Source organism: Conger conger, chromosome 8 (genome assembly GCF_963514075.1).
Source record: "Conger conger chromosome 8, fConCon1.1, whole genome shotgun sequence".
NCBI lineage: Eukaryota > Metazoa > Chordata > Actinopteri > Anguilliformes > Congridae > Conger > Conger conger.
Window position 1 is genome coordinate 55,321,319 of NC_083767.1, and position 19,266 is coordinate 55,340,584.

The 19,266-nt window shown below is 44.1% G+C and overlaps 3 protein-coding genes across 3 annotated transcripts; 2 read left to right on the top strand and 1 right to left on the bottom strand.

The window, feature by feature from the left end:
• The first annotated feature begins 13 nt into the window (after positions 1–13).
• pmpcb (peptidase, mitochondrial processing subunit beta) lies at positions 14–5,410 on the top strand. The gene is made up of 13 exons (XM_061251511.1): positions 14–173; positions 729–866; positions 971–1,057; positions 1,169–1,298; positions 1,780–1,978; positions 2,139–2,218; positions 2,376–2,488; positions 2,764–2,907; positions 3,025–3,185; positions 3,588–3,673; positions 4,544–4,632; positions 4,947–5,022; positions 5,223–5,410. The coding sequence occupies exons 1-13, from the start codon at positions 102–104 to the stop codon at positions 5,285–5,287; spliced, it is 1,440 nt and encodes a 479-aa protein (XP_061107495.1). The 5' UTR covers positions 14–101; the 3' UTR covers positions 5,288–5,410.
• On the bottom strand, positions 5,354–13,558 carry dnajc2 (DnaJ (Hsp40) homolog, subfamily C, member 2). The gene is made up of 17 exons (XM_061251510.1): positions 13,338–13,558; positions 12,455–12,645; positions 12,287–12,362; positions 11,748–11,846; positions 11,433–11,574; positions 11,249–11,329; positions 10,888–10,953; positions 10,399–10,490; positions 9,840–9,961; positions 9,033–9,182; positions 8,582–8,670; positions 8,379–8,448; positions 7,382–7,563; positions 6,619–6,719; positions 6,388–6,498; positions 5,807–5,967; positions 5,354–5,498 (listed from the first exon to the last, which is right to left on the bottom strand). Exons 1-17 carry the CDS (start codon positions 13,390–13,392, stop codon positions 5,430–5,432), a joined length of 1,857 nt encoding a protein of 618 aa, XP_061107494.1. The 5' UTR covers positions 13,393–13,558; the 3' UTR covers positions 5,354–5,429.
• A 222-nt stretch (positions 13,559–13,780) lies between these two features.
• Positions 13,781–19,067, top strand: psmc2 (proteasome 26S subunit, ATPase 2). Its single transcript, XM_061251521.1, has 12 exons — positions 13,781–13,969; positions 14,509–14,546; positions 14,787–14,868; positions 15,244–15,343; positions 15,525–15,656; positions 15,926–15,998; positions 16,075–16,170; positions 16,474–16,638; positions 17,071–17,158; positions 17,432–17,634; positions 18,134–18,230; positions 18,739–19,067. The coding sequence occupies exons 1-12, from the start codon at positions 13,900–13,902 to the stop codon at positions 18,894–18,896; spliced, it is 1,302 nt and encodes a 433-aa protein (XP_061107505.1). The 5' UTR covers positions 13,781–13,899; the 3' UTR covers positions 18,897–19,067.
• The last annotated feature ends 199 nt before the right edge of the window (positions 19,068–19,266 follow it).

The window sequence follows — 19,266 nt, forward strand, 5'->3', positions numbered from 1 at the left end:
TAGTGCGTTACATGTTTTTTATTCAGCCGATGGTTACGTTGCGTAAGCTATTATTCAGCATGTGAGCATTCTGCGCAATAGGAAACTTACGGATAAACAACATGGCGACGTCCTTGCAGCGAGTGGGCCTCGTTGGGAGATACATTATCAACAAGACATGTGGTTTAACGAGGGTATGTGCTGATTTCCAAAACAGCAAGGCATATATCAAGTCGTAGAATAATGTGGTTATTATGTCATTGAGGTAGACTCGTCTGTGTTGTTTTGCTAGCCGTAGCTAAAGTGCCCTATACAAGAATATAGCCTACTAGTTATAAGACGGTTACATGACTGCCAGGACAAGTTTATCTAATGTTGATAAACTGGCTTTGTGGTAAATATATTAGCAACAATATATTAACACAACTTGAGAGATTATATATAAATGAGAGAAATAGCCAGAGGTACATACATAATTTATATTTTCCCTGAAAAATCAGTATTCGCGAACGTTAGATGAGCTTGGGTTAGTGTGGTTGGGCTGCGGTATCAAGGAAACAGTGAGTAAAGTTTAAGGATAATGTTACTATTGTAGTCATGCAAATTATGGGAGTTTATTCTTTCCATCTGGACTGACATCCTTGTATTGTATGTCAAACTGTGGAATCTGTTTTACCCCTAACATAGAGACATTAATAAAATTGTTAGTAATGATGGTCAATAACGGTTTCACTTTTTTGCGTATGCAGCCGCTTATTGGCTCAAGGAGACACAGGGCGACAGAGGCCGTTAGCCAAATCGTTTTAAATGTCCCCGAAACAAAGGTAACCACTCTGGAAAATGGACTCAGGGTGGCATCGGAGGACTCGGGTCTGGCAACCTGTACGGTGAGTTGTAATAACGTCACCACAGCCTGGGTGTGTGTAGTGTCGTTTGTTTTGTGAAATACAACAATTTTTGAAACGAAAATAACCAAGGGGGGTCATTGCAGGTCGGGCTCTGGATCGATGCTGGAAGTCGGTATGAAAATGAAAGGAACAACGGAACTGCTCATTTCCTTGAACATATGGCATTCAAGGTGGGACAGTCGTTTTAATTCAGTAGTCATGTGTAGTTGCCATTAAGATTAGCTTTCACTGTATGTGCCCATAATACATACACTGAGTCTTGTGTTCTTGTGTTTGTACAGGGCACAAGAAAGCGTTCTCAGCTTGATCTTGAGTTGGAGATTGAGAACATGGGTGCTCACTTAAACGCCTACACGTCCAGGGAGCAAACTGTATATTATGCAAAAGCCTTTTCGAAGGACCTTCCACGAGGTACAGTGGTGTTGGCTATATATTTGTGAATGTATGCATTTTGTTTTTCTTGTAATATTGATTAGTATTAATAGCATCTTGATCGGAATGTGTGAATTTATTATGTCTTAATTTATGTCATGGCTGAAACCGATCAGCTTTGCAATAAATATTTGTTCTGTTATAATCAACACTGTTGTCATGCTTGTAGATATTGTCATTCGGACTTCTACATTACATTACATTGATGGCATTTGGCAGACGCTCTTATACAGAGCGACGTACAGTTGATTAGACTAAGCAGGAGACAATCCTCCCCTGGAGCAATGCAGGGTTGCTGTGGCTACACCGGGGATCGAACCACCGACCTTGCGGGTTCCCAGTCACGTACCTTAACCACTACGCTACAGGTCGCCCCACTTGACTTGATGTTGTATCTTTCTAATGAAAGCAGGCATAAAATATAGCTGACTGTGTGTAACGTCGCTGCCTTAATCCTCAGCTGTGGAAATCCTGGCGGACATCATCCAGAACAGCACTTTGGGAGAGGCCGAGATTGAGCGAGAGCGAGGGGTAATCCTTAGAGAGATGCAGGAAGTGGAGACCAACCTGCAGGAGGTGGTGTTCGATTACCTCCATGCCACGGCGTACCAGGAAACTGCATTGGGCAGAACCATCCTTGGGCCCACGGAAAACATCAAGTGAGTCCCACAAATGACCCCTTCCGATTTGCGAATTTGTGCAATTTACAATAATGTTGACAATTTCTCTGTTTATTCCACTGCATTGTAGTAAACGGCGACGACACTTTTAAGATTTAATAGTTGTGATGTATTTTCCCCCCATTTATTTTTGATACAGAACTATAAATAGGGGTGATCTTGTTGAGTACATCACAACGCACTACAAGGGGCCAAGGATTGTGCTGGCTGCTGCTGGAGGTGAGTTGCTTGTGACAGTTTGGGCTTCACACATGCAAACATTCCTGTAAATATTTTAGAATTGAAGAACTAACTACTAACAGTTGGCACAATATATTCACAAGGTGGTGTATTCAAGACTGTGTCAAACATACAATGTACACACTTTTTTTCCCAGGAGTGTCGCATGACGAGCTGATCGACTTGGCAAAATACCACTTTGGGAAGTTGCCTGCCAGGTACAAAGGTGAAACTCCAGAAATGCCGCCTTGCAGGTTTACAGGAAGTGAGGTAAGCGCACCTTTGATTGGCTTCCTTCTCACTCATTTTCAGGGTATGCAGCCAGAGGGAATAACCTCTGTATTATCATAGGGAATACCTTTTGTCATTGTCCCATGCTCTGCACTTATGAACAGATTTCTTTAAAGCCAGTGTAAGTGAATGACATTTGTTCATCAAAGTGTAGAAGGCAGTATTTTTACAAAATACAGCCATTGTTTGAATTGCATGAAGTAGTAAATAGTCAGACGCTCTTATCCAGATGCTCCTATCTGCCTCTCCCACAGATCCGCGTGAGAGATGACAAAATGCCCCTGGCTCACATAGCCATAGCCGTGGAGGCTGTGGGCTGGTCGCACCCGGACACCATCCCTCTCATGGTTGCCAACACACTCATTGGAAACTGGGACCGTTCATTTGGAGGTGGCGTGGTAAGAATTGCCCCTGTGGCAGGGGCCCGGTCATCTGCCTGGGCTAGGCCCAGATCAAAAGGCTTGAACCCTGGACAGGCGACTGACTGGCTGACTCTGTTCTTATTGTCCCTTCAGAATCTCTCCAGCAAACTGGCGCAGATGGCATGCCAGGGCAACCTCTGCCACAGCTTCCAGTCCTTTAACACCTGCTACACGGACACAGGGCTGTGGGGGCTCTACGCGGTCTGTGAGCCTGGCACCGTCAGCGACATGATGCACTACACTCAGCAGGAATGGTGAGCAGTCCCACAGTGGAGAGGAGACCCATTGCCGTTTACATAGTTGCCAATGTCATAAAACCAGTCAGTGATTCTTTTTATTTTTATTTTTTATTATTTTTTTAAGGATGAATTTGTTAATGTAAAATTTAAAACAATTCTCTATTCTTAATGTTTTCAAAGAGAGAGACTAGCAAAAGCCCAAACGTTTAGTCCAAGCCTTTCTCCAGGCTGCTCATACTTTTATTTTGTTCTGAATTGAATGGATTTACGAAATGTAAATGTGCTCTATATTTTAAACCATTTATGGACTATGGGAGGGTTTGATACCCATATAGACTTATGTATAAACCAGCTGCTTCTGTTTTTACCAAAATTAATCAAATGTAAGTTCAAGCCTCTTCTCCCCCCCCCGCCCAGGATGTCTCTCTGTACGAACATCACAGAGAGTGAGGTGGTGAGAGCTAAAAATCTTCTGAAGACCAACATGCTCCTGCATCTGGATGGTAAGGAAGGGTGGGGTGGGCACATGCACCTCTCAGCACTTTAAAGCGTAAAAATCACAACTATGCGATTAGAATGTTTTTCAACTGAACATTTTAAGCAGTAATTGCATTGTTTCAGCCTGGCTCCACACATTTTTTAAATTGCATTCTGGGATGGATATAGTAGGTGTGTCCCATCTCATTTGCATATTCTCCAACCAATTGGGTGCAGACTGGGCAGTGTTCAGTGTATTTAAAAAATGAGCAGTTAGAGGTTTTCCAACATTATAGGGCAGCAGAAAAAGGCTACCATATATTTCATAAATGTGGAAATAATGGCATTGATTCAAATGCTTCACTATGAAGTAGGCATAGACACGTTTACAGCTAAAAAAAGTGTGTAATTACCCTTCAGTGCCGATACAACACAGGTGTCAAACTCCAGTCCTGGAGGGCCGTAGTGTCTGCTGGTTTTTGGGGTGTTCTGGGTTCATTCAAGTCATTGATTGGTTAAAGTATCCACACGCCTTGTTCTCAAGGCCTTAATTGGCCTTAATTGACAGCTGATTGAAAGGAAACCACGAAAATCCGCAGACACTGTGGCCCCCTGGGGATTCAGTTTGACACCCCTGCGATACAACAATCAGTGCTGGTAATAAAAAATGAATGGAGATTTGGAATTTTGAAAAAGCATTCCATAAACACCAAGTGGCTAAGTTGCAAAATGTGTATGTGCAGAAGCATTTGGATGGCAACAGCAATGGCTGCTTCCCTTTCACTGACCAGGCAAAACAATACTTTTGAGAAACCTTCCACTCTCCAAATAAAAAGCCTGAAACCAGTCGCTTCCTGTGCAGCTGTTGTTGAAATATGGTGATGTCTCTCCGACAGGGTCCACCCCGATATGCGAAGACATTGGCAGACAGATGCTCTGCTACAGCCGCAGGATACCCCTCCCCGAACTGGAGGCCAGAATCGACGTAAGACTGCCCTGCCCCGCATCCAGGCCCTGAGCCTCTCTTCCACAGACAGGGCTTCCAGGGCAACACGGTGGTGAAAAGATTTCAGCACAGAACCCTGGAGGCTGTTCGTTACCTTACTGCAGGGAACCAAACTGTCCCAAATCCCAACACCCTAAGGATGCCTTCATTACAATGTGTCTGCCAGAAGTATACTTATGCATACTTTTCTTCAGCGCAATGGGTGTAATTTTCTTCAAAGCATGATGAATTACCTAGATCTTCAGCTTTTAATATTGCAGTAATTTGATTGTATTTTGTATTTCTTCGTCTAGGCCATCAGTGCTAAAACGATCAAGGATGTCTGTACAAAGTACATTTATGACAAGAGTCCTGCGATCGCAGCTGTTGGTAGGTTTAAACCCTTTTACATTTTATCAAGCGTGGGCTTTCTAGCATAGGCTCAGAGTTGTCTGAAACTGTTGCTGTGAAGAAACACTTTTAATATTTCTACTTTACTAAACCTCATCAGATTGACCTTCCAGTATTAATAAGTTTACAAAACAGGAGGCAAATGAGAAGCAAACAACATATTTTTGCTCTCGTTTCAGGACCAATTGAACAACTTCCAGATTACAACCGGATCCAGAGCGGAATGCACTGGCAGAGAACCTGATAAATAACCTGTGCCTCTACCCCCGGACTCTAAAATTAAACACACAGAGAGTGTAAAAGTCCCATGTTGTTTTCCTTTGCAGTTTTATTATAAAATAAAGACAACACAATAACATTAAAAGAACTCGATTTGTTTATACGCGTCATTTTTTACTCTTAGCAGCGACTTGCTCCTGGGCAGCCTTCTTGGCCTTCACCATCTCCACGAGCTCCTGTGTGGAGGAGAAAGAGAGGTTATGTAGACCAGGGACTCGTACAGACAGGAGAATCCGCATTCAGTCTGAGACCCCATAATTAGCTTTAACTCTTCTGTGCCTCTGGGATTTGAAGCAAGTTCTAACAGGGATCTCCCCCTTTAGTTATGAGTAAACAATTTAAAACTTAAGGGGAGATGAGGTAACTGCTTTGATTAAAATTGAAGTGCTGAGTGATGATGAAATCCAGCTCAACCTGTTGCTGTTCAGGACCAGGGTTCGACCCCGTGTTCCGACTGCATTTAAACATGGAGGATCCCCCTTACCTTGTACCTCTTCATACAGTCTTTCTTGGTGCGTCCTGGTACAACGGCGGCGATCTTTTCCCATCTCTCCGGAGTGCTTACGGGGAAGGTCTTCAGTGCCTGTTCCAGAAGCTTCTGCTCCTCTGTTGTCCAGGAAGCCGTGTTGGCCTCCGCACCTGATGCTGAGGGAGAGTAGGGACCATTAGGGGGGCAGGGGGGAATGACTGCTCCCAGAGCAATGGATTGTTCAGAGAAGGTGGGGGAATCGATTCAAACAGCAATTTTCACAGATCAACAGATGGCTACACTGAAGCCTTTAGCTTATGTTAGAACTACAAAATCCAGGCCTGTGTCCCAACCATACACCACGGTCACCAATAGAATACTGCCCTAGAAAGGATAGAAGTCCCGCCAAGGATTGAAAGACAGAGCAAACATTAAATTAAACCATTTTGGATTGGGGAAAGGAAAAACTTAATTTTACTTAAACTTTTTTTCCTTAATTTTAATTTCACATAACCACTGACGGGAGATCAGGCTGCTGGTGGGACTTTCTAGGGCGGCCATCTAGAGATGTAAACCGGAGTCATGCGATAGCTTACCGTCAAATCTTTCAGAAGGCACTGCGTTGTCGACGGTGGCGGGCACTGCAGCATGCTCCTTTTTGAACTTCTCGAACGCTTTCTTATTTATTTCGTCTTTCTGATGGGGATCTTCGGGGCAAGAAAAATTTAATTAGGTAGGGAATTTACAGTTACAGAAAAGCTTTTGACACTTCAAAGCAAGTCATTTTAAGCTATGTACCAAGATGATTGCGATGGCTTAGTACTTACCAAGCTTTTGTAAATTCTTGGCTTTGTTTATGACGTCTTTGGCATTCCTTTTAATGCCGCTGGTAGAGTGCAAATTCATGTAGTTGGCGATTACTTCCCACCTAAGAAGTAAATGACCGTTAAGCTGGGACTAAGCTTAGGATAGTGATGCTAGTGTTTAATGCGCTTTGGCGTGACATAGTGAAAAGGGAATTCAAAACAAAATGATACAAAAAATCTCAGCTTCTGGCTGGGGATCTCTAGATGTTCTAGATTGCAAAGCAACTGCATACATTATATTAAGAACGGACAAAAATCTCTTTAACAGGTGCGGTGGGCAGCATAGGCGCATTGATGCCAGTGGGGGGGTGGTAGTGTGAGACAAAAGAGTGGGGGTACCTGGCGTTAATGCCAGCGGGGGGTGGGAGTGTGAAAGACAGAAGAGCGCAGGTACCAGGCATTAATGGCAGCGGGGGGTGGGAGTGTGAAAGACGGAAGGGCGCGGGTACCAGGCATTAATGGCAGCGGGGGGTGGTCGTGTGAAAGACGGAAGAGCGCGGGTACCAGGCATTAATGGCAGCGGGGGGTGGGAGTGTGAAAGACGGAAGAGCGCGGGTACCAGGCATTAATGGCAGCGGGGGGTAGTCGTGTGAAAGACGGAAGAGCACAGGTACCAGGCATTAATGGCAGCGGGGGGTGGGAGTGTGAAAGACGGAAGAGCGCGGGTACCAGGCATTAATGGCAGCGGGGGGTGGGAGTGTGAAAGAGGGAAGAGCGCGGGTACCTGGCGTTGGTCCCTGCGGGGAAGAGGTTGACGGCTTTGATGAGCAGCTGCAGCTCCTCCTCGTTCCAGCCCTTGCTCCCGCCCCCGGAGCCGCTGCTGGCCTGCTCTGAGCTGCGGGCGGCCTGCCGGGCCTGTACCTCCGCCTCCTTCTCCTTCTGCAGCTGCGCGTTCACCTCCTGCACCTGTATACACACACACACACACACACACACACACACATACCAGAGCAGTCAGTTCAGTGTTCACCTCCTGCAGCTATACACACGCACACCATGGTCACATGGATACAGATCAGGGTTCACCAACTGCTCTTGTACACACACACACCACGCATGGACACATGGATACCAGAGCAGTGTTCACCTCCTGCACCTGTGTACACACACACACACACACACACACACACACACACACACACACACACACACTGCACCTGAGACACAGACACAGGTGTCAACAGTCGACTCAGTGAAAGCAATCGCTCAGCACTATAATCTGCAGTCACCATCAGCATGTGTACACACCCAACAGTCATAGTTACACATTCACAGCATCACATCTGTTCACCACCAATGCCTGCGCTCACAACACAGTGTCGCATATGCTAACACGGTGCCCCGTGGCTACCCCTTCGGTTGTTTCGTGTTTTTTTTTTGTTGTTTTCTGCGTGCTGAATACTTTGAGATCCTTGTGTTCAAATAGAATAAGACTAACCAAACTGCAACTCGGAGTTTCCAAAATGGGACAATGAAACGGCGCAAGGGAAATGACTTAATAATTCATATTAATTCCACCATTCATATTTCATAAGCACTTCAAGTGTGTGGCATGTTTTCAGGATCAGAATTTGGGTTTGTAGCTGAATCCACCTTTCCAGTGATGAAGTAACCCAAATAAACGTCTCGGTGAGGATGTGGAACTGCTGGAATTGGGTGTAGATCACAATCCACTCCTAGATATGGTGGTCAGACCCACAGACCCGCAGACCCACGCTCACCTGTTTCTCCACAGCAGCCTTGCTGTCCTCCTTTGTGCCCGAGGCGAGCACTTCATTCAACGACTGCAGGCTGAACGCAAGAGAAACAGACATTGTATTCATGAGCCTTCAATGAGCAGTATCACAGATAGTGAATTCAACTGGAGAAGTTTAAGGATGTCCTATGATATCCCATGAGCTGTGAATCTGCCGATGTTCCTCACCTGACGAGCTCCAAACGATCACAGAGCTTTTCCACCTCCTCCATCATTTTCACAGACTCGGCCTCACTGTCAGCGAAGTAGTTCCAGTTCTTTAAGAGGTTAAAAAAAAACAACGGCAAATATGTAACAAGTGAAGTGAGAGCAGAGTGCTGCTTACAAAACTGCCTTTCATAGAAATAGTTTCTGAGGCGTATAATAAAAGCTGTAGTCAAACTCTTAAGAAGATCCCAAAATCAAACCAACCAAATACTTTTAAGATTTCTGATAAAATAACCCACTCTGGTTTGGACCCGTCATGACGGATAAAAGTGAGATTTCATGAATAGAACCCCATGGCGGGCTGATCTTCCATGAGCTCACAATCACAGACAGACCCTCCATAACAAACCCCTGTGATTGGTTCAGATCGCTGGCCCCGCCCTGTGTTTTGGAGTTGGCACTGTCCTGTCACCTTGCAGGTGGTCCTGAGTTTCTGCCGCTCCTTCTTGATTGCTTTCTTCTGGATCTCCTTCTCCTTCTTGGCCTGCAGTGCAGCCTGCTTGGCCTCCTCATCCTCCTTCTCTTTAGCCAGACGCGCTGCGTCCAGCTCAGCCTGCTTGGCCTGCAGAAATGACATCACAACCCCACGGCTCAACAAACGCATCCAGTGTGCCGTCCTAGAGAGGCTTAGGATCCCCAGTTTCAATTCAAGTCACTATAACTGCAACTTTAAACATCAAAACAAGGATCTGAACCTTCAATGTGATGATGTACAGAGAATCCACCATCTTTGAGTAATAACAACATTAAACTAAAGTGACATTTACCACTTTGTGCCAAGCAGGAAGGTTAGCCCTAGTGTCTTATTTTGTCTCTGTCAAACAAAGAGACACCTAATCATCTCTCACAATCAACAACCCCATCCACCTTCCACCCGGAGGTAAAATATGATTAAATGGTTAGCCTAAATATGAGTTTAGCATGGAGAGGCTTGTTTTTATTATAACAAACGCTTTCATGTTAAATAGACACGCACATGTCAGTAGACATCCCTTTAGGCATCCCCCCCAGCATTTTCAGCCTCCCGTATGATTATCTGCAGTTGACCTCAGCATGTACCACAGAAACCAGACACAGACTACAAGAAAGAAACCAAAAACACAAAGCACCCGCGGCTGATCTCTGTGGAACAGCCGCGGCTTATCTCTGTGGAACAGCCGCGTCTGCGACAAGCACGGCACGTTGCCGAAGCGGAGCGAGTGCTCGAAGGGTCACTGACCCGCTCCTTCTCCTCCTGCTCTCTCCTCTTGGCCTCCATTTTAGCCTTCTTCTCGGACTCCTTCCTCGCTTTCTCCTCCTCCTTGAACTTCTTTATCCTGGGATCACAGCTGTATGCCGTGTCTGGAACAAGGATTTGAGAGGGGGGGGGAAACTATTAAGAATGCATGGTCCTAAGAACAGGACACCTACAGTATTCCCAATAAAAATAATCAAGGATCTTTAAGGAGAATGTCCCAATCACACTGAATTGACCTTCAAGAACTGTGAACATAATTCAAGCTTCAGGTTATATCATTGTTTTAAAAAAACACGGGGGACACCTTTGAAATGCGACATCTCCATCTCGCCAGTTCCTTATCCAGGCAAGAAAAGTTATTGGACATGCAGCCCAAAGGACACACAGGAAAGTGATTAAAACGGTTTAGCGGTAAACGGGGACTAGCTGAGTGGCAGACGGGACCCTGTGTGGACGGCAGGCCCCCGGCACAGCCCCAGACCTGCCTGCCTATGACCGAGATTGGCCTCGACTCGGCAGGTGACGGCAAACGCAGTCGTACCAACAAGTGTCCGTATTCTGTTCATCTCCTCCTTCTTCCTCTGGGCGCGCGATGCTCGGTTCTGCTTCTCGATCCATCTCCTTTCATCTCGACTGCATTTTTTATGGGAAAATAAAGAGGATTTATGAAAGATGAAGAAAGCCAAGTTCACTTTTGCATGACTTTTAAATCGAATTCAAGATAATTAATAATATAATGGTGTCATTTTACAGTCTTGACCTTCTACATCTTGTAGTCAAAGATAATCTGTACGAGGCCTACATTGAAGATAAAACACATATAGAATATTATTTACTCGGAATTGTTCACTGTGGCAAAAGACCATACCAGGGCCAATTCAATTTCAATTCAGGACACATAATGCAATTTTACTGAAACTCAACTGAAATATAGTAACTGAAATATTGCCAGTGAAAATAATTTCCATTATTTAAATTCATGAACTGAACCAATGGGAATCAATCTCATCCCTGCCAAACAGCTACATACCATTCAGCTTTTTCCTTTTCTTCTTCGTCCAAGTATGAAAATTCTCTCCACGAGTCAAAGTTATACCTGTGTTAAATGAGAAATGCTATCAATCAAAGTGGGTAAAGCATGAAGCGCAGGAACATATTACAGACAATGACGAAAAAGCAGCCACTACTGCCCATTTTGCTAATAGCTAATAGTAGTTGAATGGTGACATCATGTGGCTTTCTAGGACACTACACTATGTTGACAAGACAAAGCTTAACTGATGTAGACCAGATGACAATAGTTCATTTTCTAGTAGTGCAAAATTTGATGAAGGGACACAAAGACCCTTAAATGCCATGCTTTAAAAAAAAAAAAAAAAAAAAACACTTACCAAAAAGAATAGAAATTATCCACCTCTTCAAATGAGGAATCCATTGTTCCAAGTTTTGGAATGTGTTTCTTGGACGTCCATCTATTTACCCACGAAGAAACAAAAATGTGCATTGGCCACAGACATTCTTACACCTCCATGTCAACAGGCAACCTGCTACTGACAGCATGCGCACAACACTTACCTAGAATTCCTCTCAAAGACAGGGGTAAACACCTCACAAAAGTTCTCTTTGCCTTCACCCTTAGAGGGGACAGCATTGTCAAAAGTTGGGTCCACACTGTCAAAGGCTCTTCGTTTCACGGGGTCCGACAGAATTTCGATTGCTGCAATAAAACGGAAAGATTCATAAGTTTAAACACCACAACCTGTGGCAAACCCGCAAATATTTATCAAATTGATTCCAACTATTCACCATATAAATCTACAGGGCTCTATATCTATCTATCTATCTATCTATATTTTTTAAAGAAAACAATCCCAATATTTCCCTCATTACCTTTAGTGATGCAGGTGAAGTAGTCATTATCTCCTTCCACAATCTGCTCTCCGGCTGCTTTCCTTTTGTCTGGGTGATGTTTCAATACCATGGCTTTGTCTGGCGAGAAACGTCACATTTCCTCAGTGAAGAACAATAACCATTCATCTTGCACTCAACGCAGCATTAACTCTGCAAGCAATGAAGTGACACATGACACCACCGATTTTGCGTGCCTTGAAGCAGTTCGGTTGAGAGCATTGTGAACCTGTCACTATGCAAATACATCAGTTCCCCCAGAAACTGTTACCCGTCACAACCGTCACAAATCCTGTGAAACTAGAATGTGTTTTATTGTATTACTGCCTCCAGGGCCTAGTGGGCGTGGCCATCGTTCTAAGCCAAGTCAGTAATTCTCTAACCAACCAGAATTATACAGAACGCTAACACATGTTTTGGTAAACAGTGAACTCAACGTTGATGATGAAGGAATATTTCTGTTCCATTGGAATGATCTTCCAAGAGGAAGTTGGGTCAAAAGATCAAAGGGAAATACTTACGGGCGGCTTTGATCTGTTTCTGTGTGGCTTTGTATCTCATATGGGCCAGTCCAAGAACTGCATAGTGATCTTGATTCTGTGGAAAAAGACCACAAATGTTTCCACAGAAGTAGCTTACAAGTGCTTTGAGTTGAGGCACTCGTTAAAAAGCATGTGGAGTTTTTGTACCTTCCAGTCCTTGGGATCTAGGGTTTTGAGCATGGGGTACTCCTCAAGCTGCAACTCCTCATCTTCGGACTCCTCCGACAACTCCTCCTCTTCCTCCAGCTCCTGGAAGGAGGCAGACACATTCCGGTCCCTGCGCTTTAAGAAGGCCTCGAACCATCGCCCCACGGGCTCCACTTGGAACTGCACTGAGGCTGGAGTGAACACATTAAAAGAGATTTATTTATGCATTCACATTTACTTTATCCAACTTAAGGCAGGGCAGATTTAGTCTAGGTTCCACTGGGTACCACTTTTTTTTTTTCTTGTGCCACCTCAACCTGAATGTATGGAAAAGATAACAGGCAGAAATCAACTTTACATTTTCTTAAATGGATAACAAAATGTTTAATAAATTAACTTTTACATTGCCCAACTGTCTAATTACAAGGTAGCCATAACAAATCACGGTGAGAAATAACATGCTTCAATATGATCAACATCGATCAACACTGAAAATAACGCCAGGTTTCAGTACTGCCCACTGCTCAATCTAGCCTGGCTGGCCAGGTCAAAAATAGTAACGATAGGTCTTAGCTAACTATCTTCCCACATCTTAGCAAGCTAATGTTAGCATTGACACACAGCTAGGTAGCCAACTAGAAAGTTAGCATGCTTTACAAAACTGATAGCACTGCTACGACATATAATGAATCGTATACAGTGCAGACATATGGAGAAATAAATTACAAAAAAAACATTTTTTTAACAGCGTGCACCTCTCTGTGGTCCACGCGCGTTGTATGGAACGCAGCGGCTTGTGTTACCGAGCTAGCAAAGGTTGTTAGCGCGCAAGCTAATAATGTCAGAATCAGCAAGATATTCGTCTTCGGGCTATGTTCCTTACCTGCGATGGTGTTACAGACGACTGTAACCTGTCCGTCCACCGCTTCCTTCAGCATCTTCGATTTGTCAGTTACTCTAATGAGCAATCATTCAGGTGTGTAAGTATTAAATAATATGTTTCCAAATTGTTGGCCAGATGTAATATCGACCGGTTTTTTTCAGCAACACATGGGCCTCGTTCGGTGTGCCTTACAGTGTTACACCCTCGTGACAAGATTTGCGTTCATTGGTTCCTATCAGTTCTTATCCTTTTCCTATGAGTCATTCAATAGCTTTTAAGTACATATCACTTATATTAATTTGTATTTACCCGTAAATTCCAAACAATGTATGTTTGTAAATAATTTAGACGTCAAACAAACAGTTTATTTATTTAAATACATGCATGGGATATAGTCTTCATGTTTTAAGTCGTCACGCGTACACTGGTAATATCGCTCCGACATCTACTTCCGGAAAACTTTGACTTAGCGGAAGATAATAAACCTGCTGTGTAATGCTTGAATACTGAAAGAGACTCGAAGATATAGCTGAGGCGAAGCGCGTTGTAAAGCACAGCAATAATGCCAGATTATTTGGGAAACGAACAACGTAAAGTCAAAGAAGAAGATAAGGAGGATAAACCGATCAGAGGTAATTTTAGAAAACTATATAACTGTTACATCTTAACGTTAGCGTCGGCTAACGAATTGAATCTAGTTGGCTATCTAGCTAATGAGCTAACGCTTGCTTGCTTGCGTCACTAGCTATTCTGTACTGCACCGGCTATTGACGTTTTACTGCTGTCGTTAACAAAGGCAAGCTATGTGTATTTAAAAAATACAACATATAATGGCGGTACCTGCGTGAAATGCCATTTTAAGTAAAAACCTGGTGTAGTCAAGTATTTGCTCAGGACAGTGCAAGTTCTCTGTTGTGGCCTAGGCTAGCTGTCTTTGCTAGCACTAGCTCCGTTCAGTATGGTAACTTCGCCAAAATCCATATTTATAGCCAGATAATTTAGGAAGTGGCATCGCCAAACAGGCAACCTATTTACTTATAAACAAGGCTGCCGCGAAAGTATCTGATCATATTGTTTACTATCATGTCAGTTAACGTTAGCTAATAGGAGTTCAGTTAGTTAACGTACCCGAGATAATTTTCACATTGTGTTATAATTAATTCTATTACAGCTTTGGATGAAGGTGATATCGCCCTTTTGAAGACCTATGTAAGTTACTTTACATTAATAACGTCAGATAACATTAGTGTAAAAATAGTTTTATTTCTATACATTTTGCATGCACTCACATACAGTCATGCATCTGTATGAACTTTTCACGAGATAAGGAAATTATTAGGTAATTAGGAAGTATCTGCTATAAATCATAATATCGTCAATGATATGATAATAAATGTATCAATCTGTGAAGTATTTGCATAGAAATTCTGTATTTGTGGTTTGACACAGGGCCAGAGTACCTATTCACGGCAAATAAAGCAGGTCGAGGATGATATTCAGCAACTGCTTAAGAAGATCAATGAGCTCACTGGTATGTACAGAATGCACTTTGCTTGGACATTTTTGTGTATGTACTGTAGTAATCTCATATCAATGCTTTGCAATTCACAACAATTCACAACTTTGGTCACTTTTGCTCTGTTTGTTTGTTTCTTTGTTCTCAAAAAAAAAGGAAAAAAAAAGGCCCTGGTCCATATCTTTGTTGTACAGGTAGCAGTTGAAATTGTACTTCCCTCTAGGGTCTTTCAGCAAACTTATCCCTGGTTATGGGTATGCACTTTGTTGTACGTCGCTCTGGATAAGAGCGTCTGCCAAATGCCAATAATGTAATGTAATGTAAAACAACACTATGTTGATTTCCCTGGTATCTGGGGAGGCTAATTCTTTGCCCCGTTTTCGTGTGCAGGCATCAAGGAGTCAGACACCGGACTGGCTCCCCCGGCCCTCTGGGATCTGGCTGCAGACAAACAGACCCTGCAGAGTGAGCAGCCATTGCAGGTGGCCAGGTACAGTTTTCCCATCGTCCGCTTGCCGCCTTCAAGCACGCGATATCCGCACTTTACATTATTATTTGATGTTGCGGTATAATCGCGATTATACTGAAAGCCTTTCAGTTAAAAAATGTTTTTTATTTCTGTCATACCATAAGATGAGTGCTGTGAAATCATAGGTATTTTGTTCCGCTAGATGTACCAAGATCATCAACGCAGACTCTGAGGATCCAAAGTACATCATCAATGTGAAGCAGTTTGCGAAGTTTGTGGTGGACCTGAGTGACCAGGTGGCTCCCACTGATATCGAGGAGGGGATGAGAGTTGGGTAAGAGTGGGCACTGGGATGTTCAAAGCCTGTTCAAAATGAGACAGAAAATGACACCTCCCCTTTGACTGTAAATGTGTCCAGATTAAGTAATCTTTTACTGTATGTGCATTTGCATTGTATTGACAGCATAGTTTACACCCACACAAAATGTTATCTAATTTGAAAATGATAAGCAGCGATCAGACTGTGTTCATAACTATTCAGGTTGTTCAGCACGTCATGTTTGCTGACCTTTCTCCAAATTGATTTGAATTTTTTGCTTGCAGTGTTGACCGGAACAAGTACCAGATCCACATTCCCCTTCCTCCTAAGATTGACCCAACTGTGACAATGATGCAGGTAAGACCTGTTCTTTCTGGGGCGGCGTGTAGCTTTGTGTCTATACATTCAGTACTGAACTGAGTCTGTCTCACAGGTGGAGGAGAAGCCTGACGTGACTTACAGCGATGTCGGTGGATGTAAGGAGCAGATCGAGAAGCTGAGGGAAGTTGTTGAGACCCCACTACTCCATGTAAGGACGTAACCCTTCTCTAGCATTGAGTCAGTATGAACTCCAGTGTGTTGCATTAAGTTAGCCTTGTGCCCTCAACAAATGTTATTATTGTATCTTTATCCTGTTATCCCTTTAAACAAAACAATGTAGGTGTGTTAAGGTAGTAAAGAATACCTTGTAACATTATACAGTGCTTAAATCTCAAATGGTATGATCTTGATTTGCTGTTATGCCATTTTCTGTGAATATCGTGTTGGTTTCCAAGCTAAATTGCTTTTGCGTTTGACGATGGAAGGACTTGTCTCTCCTGTCTTCCTCCAGCCGGAGCGCTTCGTTAACCTGGGCATCGAGCCGCCCAAGGGCGTGCTGCTGTTCGGCCCCCCCGGCACGGGGAAGACCCTCTGCGCCCGAGCCGTGGCCAACCGCACCGACGCCTGCTTCATCCGTGTCATCGGCTCCGAGCTGGTGCAGAAATACGTGGGAGAGGTGAGGGGCCGCCCCACAGCTGGTGGGACCAGATGACAATGAAGTATTTAATTGTCTATTGAAAGCTATCGTATAAATTAATCTTATTGGCTCATGGCAGCATGAAACACAAAATTGACTAAAATGGAGGGTTCAGTGTAGTACAGTATAATGTGACAGAATACAATAGAGCCTATTAAAGATCCGCCTGCATTAGCTTTCTTTTCCTGGCTTTAGTATCTGAAAAGCCCACGAAACGTTCATGAAGAGTCCCTAACCCTGGTCAGCTCTCTGTGTTAATGTTTAGCAACGTCATCCGATATGTCATGTCACACGGGAACTAGTTTTTCAAACAACCATGGAAAAATAGCAGGTTAGACCCTAAAATATGCCTACTTCCAAAATTGCAATGGTTCCAATCGACCCCCCCCCCCCCCCCCTCTCTCTTTTTAGGGAGCGAGAATGGTGCGAGAGCTGTTTGAGATGGCCAGGACCAAGAAAGCTTGCCTCATCTTCTTTGATGAAATTGATGCCATTGGAGGTATGTGGTTTTAGTGTCAGTTTCTTTTCCCCTTGCTTTTGTTTTTCAGCAGACCTTCTCCGAAAATTACGCCCAGTGTCGGTTGAGCAATTGGATACTCTCCGTCTCAATTCCTGCGCGCTTCAATAACATTCAAAAATATTTTGCGTTCACCCTACTTCTACCAAAATTAAGTTATGAAATGCGAGATTGAATTGGTGGCGGGTGGCACACCACCTCTGCCATTGTTCCTCGTCGGTGCAGAGCGTTGAGTGCCTCCGTTTCGATGTGCAGGGGCCCGCTTCGATGACGGTGCGGGAGGAGACAATGAGGTCCAGAGGACCATGCTGGAGCTGATTAACCAGCTGGATGGCTTTGACCCCAGAGGGAACATCAAGGTCCTGATGGCGACCAACAGGCCCGACACCCTGGACCCGGCTCTCATGAGACCCGGGCGGCTGGACAGGAAAATCGAATTCAGCCTGCCGGACCTGGAGGTGCGTTTCCCCGTGGACTGTACAGAACTGTCCCCGACAGCCACAGGATCTTCCGTTACCTCTTGTAAAACTAGATCAGTTAACCCTTTTTTTATGTCCTTTTTTATGTCCTACGTTAAGAACATTCTAATCGCATATTCCTGATCTTACGCCTGAAAGCAGGGGCGTCAAACTCCAGTCTGCAGGTTTTTTCTGCAGGTGTGTTTCAGCGGGATTGGTTCAAGAAAATCCACACACCTTGTTCTCAATGCCTTCATTGGCTGCTGGTTGAAAGGAAACCGCAAATGCCAGCAGACACTGCGCCCCTCCGGGACTGGAGTTTGACACCCCTGCGTAAAAGCGTTAATGGAATTGAGGGCTCATCAGGTGGTCATTTAATTGAGAAGGTGTCCTGAGTCAGAGGGTGGTAAAGTTTAATTATCCAGCCTGTGTGGATTATCGGTGTGCATGTTTATAGTGGTAAATAAAATAAAAAAACTAACTTTGTCTTCCTTTTCAGGGTCGTACTCATATTTTTAAGATTCACGCGCGCTCCATGAGCGTGGAGAGGGACATCCGTTTTGAGCTGCTGGCTCGTCTCTGTCCCAACAGCACAGGTGAGATTTCTGACCATGCTATCAGACGTCTGACCACGCTAGCTGCACATTTCATCAGACTGTCTGACCATCCTAGCTGCACATTTCATCAGACTGTCTGACCATCCTAGCTGCACATTTCATCAGACTGTCTGACCATCCTAGCTGCACATTTCATCAGACTGTCTGACCATGCTAGCTGCACATTTCATCAGACGTTTGACCCCGCTAGCTTCTGAGGTGAGCCGTGACTATGCTGGCAGCACGGCTGTACTGGAGTACTCCGATAGACTCCCAATTTCAATTCTGTTTTGTAATTCGCTCTACATTGGAGCACTGCAGAAATGTAAAGGCACACCGATGTAATTTTGAATAGCTGTCGCTTCCGCCTACCATTTTATTGGTTGGAATCAGTGAGAATAGTGAATCCGTACCTCAGTCTTGATTGTAACGGACTCTGTAGTTCATACCTGTATATAAACGCCTGAGCCAAGAGTGGAATGGTGACCGTGGCTACGTGTGTTTCCAGGTGCTGAGATTCGCAGCGTGTGCACAGAGGCGGGAATGTTCGCCATCAGGGCACGCCGGAAAATCGCCACGGAAAAGGATTTCCTGGAGGCTGTGAACAAGGTCATCAAGTCGTACGCCAAGTTCAGCGCCACTCCAAGATACATGACCTACAACTAAGCAACATTTCGTCAAACTGTCTCTTTGACTGTACTTGGTTATACGTTTCCCATGTCCAGCTTTGGGTACCCAACATAAACTGTTGTTAATTGTAGTTAGTTTATAATTCAGCTTGAATGATTTGTGTGCTCCTGAGTTCATTACTTCCTAAATAAATATCCTTGTCAAATATTTTGAGTGATACAATAATGGCATAATTCTTACCGTCACCAATATGAACTGCCGTTTATGGGAATTGCATGCGTTTGCCAGGGTGTGCCTTACTTGTTCTTTGAACTACAGAATTAAATTTTATGAGTTAGTAATGAGTAACAGTGCATTAAGTTTAGATAAGCCCATTTAATTACTGGATCACCCCTTATCTCGCTTA

Excerpts from the sequence above, each read along its gene's own strand:
- pmpcb (XM_061251511.1), top strand. The coding sequence starts at position 102 with ATGGCGACGTCCTTGCAGCGAGTGGGCCTCGTTGGGAGATACATTATC. Across the intron at positions 1,299-1,779 it reads TTCGAAGGACCTTCCACGAG|CTGTGGAAATCCTGGCGGAC; the intron begins GTACAGTGGTGT and ends CTTAATCCTCAG. Across the intron at positions 4,633-4,946 it reads AACTGGAGGCCAGAATCGAC|GCCATCAGTGCTAAAACGAT; the intron begins GTAAGACTGCCC and ends TTCTTCGTCTAG.
- dnajc2 (XM_061251510.1), bottom strand. The coding sequence starts at position 13,392 with ATGCTGAAGGAAGCGGTGGACGGACAGGTTACAGTCGTCTGTAACACC. Across the intron at positions 12,646-13,337 it reads CGTCTGTAACACCATCGCAG|CCTCAGTGCAGTTCCAAGTG; the intron begins GTAAGGAACATA and ends TGTTCACTCCAG. Across the intron at positions 8,671-9,032 it reads AACTCAGGACCACCTGCAAG|AACTGGAACTACTTCGCTGA; the intron begins GTGACAGGACAG and ends AACCTCTTAAAG.
- psmc2 (XM_061251521.1), top strand. The coding sequence starts at position 13,900 with ATGCCAGATTATTTGGGAAACGAACAACGTAAAGTCAAAGAAGAAGAT. Across the intron at positions 14,869-15,243 it reads GAAGATCAATGAGCTCACTG|GCATCAAGGAGTCAGACACC; the intron begins GTATGTACAGAA and ends TTTCGTGTGCAG. Across the intron at positions 16,171-16,473 it reads TTGAGACCCCACTACTCCAT|CCGGAGCGCTTCGTTAACCT; the intron begins GTAAGGACGTAA and ends GTCTTCCTCCAG.